Source organism: Python bivittatus, unplaced genomic scaffold (assembly GCF_059951505.1).
Source record: "Python bivittatus isolate LINGU-HERP-01145 unplaced genomic scaffold, Pbiv_v1 ctg000220_np1212, whole genome shotgun sequence".
NCBI lineage: Eukaryota > Metazoa > Chordata > Lepidosauria > Squamata > Pythonidae > Python > Python bivittatus.
In genome coordinates, this window is record NW_028277048.1 from 8,187,513 (window position 1) to 8,192,789 (window position 5,277).

The 5,277-nt window shown below is 42.2% G+C and overlaps 1 protein-coding gene across 1 annotated transcript; it reads right to left on the reverse strand.

The window, feature by feature from the left end:
- Positions 1-1,178: 1,178 nt before the first annotated feature.
- Positions 1,179-4,358, reverse strand: LAGE3 (L antigen family member 3). Its single transcript, XM_025167293.2, has 3 exons — positions 4,248-4,358; positions 2,558-2,686; positions 1,179-1,958 (listed from the first exon to the last, which is right to left on the reverse strand). The coding sequence occupies exons 1-3, from the start codon at positions 4,274-4,276 to the stop codon at positions 1,847-1,849; spliced, it is 270 nt and encodes an 89-aa protein (XP_025023061.1). The 5' UTR covers positions 4,277-4,358; the 3' UTR covers positions 1,179-1,846.
- Between the last annotated feature and the right edge of the window lie 919 nt (positions 4,359-5,277).

A 5,277-nucleotide genomic window follows, 5' to 3' on the forward strand; every position in this document is an offset into this window, starting at 1 on the left:
ATTGGTTAAATTAAAAAAAAAGTCCTATTGGATCAGGCCAAGCCCCATCTAAGGGTGTTTGGTTTTTCACAGCAGCCAAGCAGGTACTTCCGGGGCGCCTGCAAGGAGGAGATGGAGACGTATACATCTATCAGCGTTGTTTTCTGCAACTGTTATTTGGAAGCATACTGCCCCCAATCTGGGCATAACATGGAGCCTTCAAGTTCAATACTTGATGATCTGTCCACTTTGAATTTATCCAAGTCACCTTTAAAGCCTAGGTGGTGGCTACCACCTTGTTCTTCGGTCAGTTTCCTTAATTCTTTCCTTCAGCTTTTCTAAATCTCCTTCCACAGAGCAAATTGCCATATCACTTTTGCAAGAGGTCTGAATTGCAAAGAGTTTGGGAATTAAGGCAATGGGCCAAGCGTGACCCAAAATCAAGCCATGGATGTTCCCCATTGCGTAAGCAACCAGAGCAAAACAGGGCCACACTTGTTACCTGCATCCTTTTTTGCTAATTTGCCAACTTCCAGGTACTGTATTGGAAGGCTGCATACCTTTCACAGGGAATCTCTGGCACCTGTGTGGGCTCCCTACATGATTCAGCATCTTGATTTGTGGAGGGTGAAGGGATGTGCTACAAGAGCAATCCTACCTATGCATTGTTGCCATGAGCCCCTATTCAGAAACTGATTACCCCAAACATTTCCCAATATTTCTGGCAGTGGCTGCCATTCATATTAATGAGGTCAGCTCATGTTTTTGTTACTGTAACCCATAATCTTTGCTCAGTTTTGTACTGTCTCATAATGACTTGGGGGAAAAAATCTGATTTATTCACTCAGTGTTACACAAAGTGCCAGGTGCTTTCAGCAAAAGTGCAAACAAAATAGTTCATTTTCAGTTATAACTCTGTGCAGGTCTACATGGGTTTTAACTCCATTAAATTCAACCGGAATTACTCCTACATAAATGGGATTGGGCGGATTTCCTCATGTTAAAGACTACCAATCTCATATTGCAGTGTGACCTCGAAGGAAAAAAACATTAGAGCAAGGGAACAATGAAAAAGACAAAATTAATGTTTCCAACATATTCTGGCTTTGATTTGGAAAAACTACTCAGATGATCAATTTCCTGTTACCATTTCAAAACAGGCCTATCAAACCAGCTGGATGGAAGAACCAAATCACAGATCTGTCAACTGCATTTACTGGAGAAGTCACCAGTCATAAACTCATAAGCACTGCAGCATTGCCTGCTTGACATATTTAATGAAAAGAATAGATGGCTTTTCCTGTTTCTATTTCCAGATCACAGATGGTTTCCTTTTCTGAACACTGTGCATCAGCTTCCCCTGACGTTTGCATCATGGTCATTTTAATTCAGGAGCACTCCAAAACACATTTTTTAAAAGATTTTGCTTATGACCATATCCATCCATGGTCCATCAGTCTCCACCCAGGGTCAAAAATATTTTATTAGTTAATATATGCAGGCTGTAAGATGAATGGGATAATATATAATAAAATACATATTCTATAAACGTATCCTTTATTAAAACCTGTATTCCCCAACCTAGAACCTTTAGCCAGACTGCTTGTGGTTTATGGAAGTTGAAGTCTAACATATCTGGAGAGCATCAGGTTAGGGAAGACAGGCCAAGGCAGCTCCAAACTTGCCTGCCTCTTGGTGCACAATGGTTTATCAGGGTTCTTGAGCATGACAATGCAAAGTACTCATCTCCTTTCCATCCTGGCTGCAAGAATGGACTGTCCAATGCCTTCTCTGACATCAGCAATGAATGGGCAAGTCCAGAATCCAACCAAATCCATACTCTTCTGTGGTCTGGTGTGACAGTTTATCAAGCCATGGGTGGTCCAAATAAATCCATTGTTTCCACCACCAAGGAGAGGTGCTCCAAGAAGGAGCTGATGGAAACACGCAGGATCCTGGCTTCCTCAGCTCTCCATCGCCTGAAAATAATAGTAATAAAAATAATGAATGGCGCATTGTTAAATGTACAAGATTGGTCTCACATCAACATGTACTTTCCATAACATCATATATTAGAGTTGTTGTCTGAAAGTGCAGACCTCACTGATTTCCCATGGATCCCCTTACTTTTTGCACTTATAATTCACCTTTCTTTAGGAATTCAAGGTGACATATGTAATAATCTCTCTCAAATTTTATCCTCCCAACAACTCTATAAAATAAGTAAAGCTGACAGAGAGCAACCTTGGCTCACAATGAGCTTTATGGCCGATCAAGAATATGAACCAGTCCCAGTCTACTACGCTAAACCTTACACCATGCTGGGTCTTTCATCACACCGGCCCTGACCACCAAACGCTGTTACTTTCAAGTCCCCAAGGAGCATGTCCTGTTCTGAAAGCAAGCTCAGTCAACCCAAGAGATAATGGCAAACTCAGCATCACACACATAATTGCATGACTGAGCAGAGGCCAAACCCCTCCTCCTCGTTCCCCCAGGGCTGTTTCCCTTGATGGCACATGCCCCCTGCCTCTTCTAAGGTAAATGCTATAGATGGGGGCATATGAGCCACACTCACACATGTAAGGTGTCTTCTGTCACATTTAGTTCTTTGGTGATCCCTCCTTTGCGAGGCTCAGGATCTGGGGCCAGGGAACCCAAGGCAATCTTGGCCAATGTCGATGATGGAAAAGGAATTTTCAGCTCACTGATGTTGAGATAATCATAAGGAACATAAAATATAGAAAAGAGGATGGGGCAACTCTCCCCTTTCCTCATACTCCTGTCTTCTCACATCATACATTCTCTCTACCTTTAAGAAAGGAACGTATTAATCTCTGTTTAATCAATGGTTTTCAAGCTCAGTTCAAGGGATAAGCTTAGGCCTCTTCACAGCTTGTGATCTCAATATCCATCAGATCACCAAGTCTTCTTTCATCCTGAAGCCCAGGAGGTGGATACCAAAGACAGGACTTGTTTAATTACAGCTTTTTGGCTGTATCATTTCCTCAGGGAAATTCACCTGGCGCCAACATAATTTCCTTTCCCTTGTTTTTCTTCCCCCACACCTGAATTTGTCAGAATCTTTTAATTATTGTTATCTTAATCCCTTCATGTTGGAGAATAGTTTTTAGCTCAGTTTTTATTTATAACGTTTTTATTATATTATTTTTATTTATAACATTGCATTCATTTGCTCCTACTGTTGCATTTTAGATTTTTATACTGTACTATTGCTTTAAAGTATATGATTTACCTCTTAGTAAATAGATGTTATCTATGTACTATGTAGACAAATAAATAAGTGGTTAGACCTTATAATCCCTAGATGTGTTTAATAATGCCCATTTTGTAGCCAAGTTTATAAAAGCTAAGCAGGGTTGGACTAGTTAGTACTTGGATTGGCAAACAGCTGAAGGCTAGACTGAGAAGATGAAAAAAAAACCCACTGTAAAATAAACAAAGGAAACAATTTCTATATGATGGCCAAGAAAACTACATATCCATGTAGTCACCAGGAACCGAGCTTGACTCAAGGGAGCGTTTATCTCTTTTTTTATGGGTGGAAAAGACCAAAAGCCAAAACTGCAGGGCAAGGTGGCCCTCTTGTTTGACCTCAGCTCCAGTTCCTGCTTTTAAAAGGTCGTGGGATTGATTTAAACTGTAGGATATCATTAAATATTTTCATTAAGGTCCCCAGCTCTTAAGTGGATGGAGTATTGCCGGAGACCCCCGCAACCCTAGCAAAGGCGAACGCTTCCAAAACCATCAACATAATAGTCGCCTATTAGAGACGCCAATCTCTCCTCCCGCCAAAACTTTTAAAAATGGCAACCTAGGCTCTTATTTTATTTTATTTTATTTTATTTTATTAAGTCGTTGTTTCAGCACAGACGTCAACAACAAGCACGAGGGGATTTGAACACACCATGATTACACGCTCTTGATACCCACCGCCCTTGCCTTTTCCGCCTGTTGTTTCCCCGCCAGCTATTCAGTCCCGCCACCTAACTTCTACTCCGCGCTCATCCGCGGAGGGATGGCATTTGCAGGCTTAAGGGGACGAGGGCATCACGCCTCCCGCGTAAAAGAGGAAGCCTTTCCTAACAGCCATTGCCTTTGAGAAGAAAATGAACCCGGCGCCCAAGTCCTCCGATCCACCCCGCCGGTCTCCCCCTTTCATGGCTGCATCCCGCTCTCGCCCGCCCTGCCCAGCCCGGCCTCCGGAGCGGGTCTTTCTCACGATCCCGTGTGTCCCTTCTGGATACAACGCGAGGCCCGACCCGGGGACAGCCATGCCGCGGCGACGCTCCGCCCAGCCACGTGGGTGGAAAGGGACGGCTCCAGAGATGCTGGTTGTCAGGGGCGGGGACCGAAAGATTTTTTGCATCTTAATTCATATTAATACCCAGGTTATCATCATCTTGAACATCATTATCATTAGATGCATGAGCCGGGGAGGCAAGGAACTGCTGCGTTTCAGCCGTTCGGGGTGTGTGTGTGTGTGTGTGGCACGAGAAAATGTTTAAAATACATGAAAAGCATTAAAAATACTACTTTTAGACCAATTACTTTGATTTTTTAAAAAATTAAAATATTTTTATCCTGTTTCTCCACTAGTGAGCAAATTGGCTAACAAACGGGGCTGGCTAAAAGCAAGATTAAAAATAAAGTTCTACTCTAAACCTAAAATTTACAAAATACTATATATAGATTAAAATATACAGATTAAATATAAAAAATATATGTATATAGATTAAAAAAGGAGAGCCAGATGGGTGTAGTGGCTAAGGTGCTGGCCTAGAAACCAGGAGACATGAGTTCTAGTCCTGTCTTAGGCATGAAAGCCGGCTGGGTGGCTTTGGGCCAGTCACTCTCTCTCAGCCTAACCCACCTCACAGGGTTGTTGTTGTTCTTGTGGGGAAAATAGGAGGCAGGCATATTAGATACATTTGCTGCCTTGAGTTATATATAAAAAGGCGGGATAAAAAAATCTATAAAAATAATAACAATATTTGAAACAGCAGTCCAGAGTATTAGTTAGTTGCTTTCTGAAATGCTAACACCGTACACAGGCTGATAAGTTTCAAGAGTTATTCTCTGCCATCTGTAACTCAGGTAAGTCTTTCCAGATGTTTTGGGCAGCAGGCCAGTCACTTCCATACAGGACCTGGGTATGGTTTTTATTTATCTAAATTATTTATATGGCTGCCCATCTCACAACAGTGACTCTGGGCAGCATACAAAGATCAAACAGCAACCCAGCATGTAACCCATGACACCCAAGGTTAAAATGGT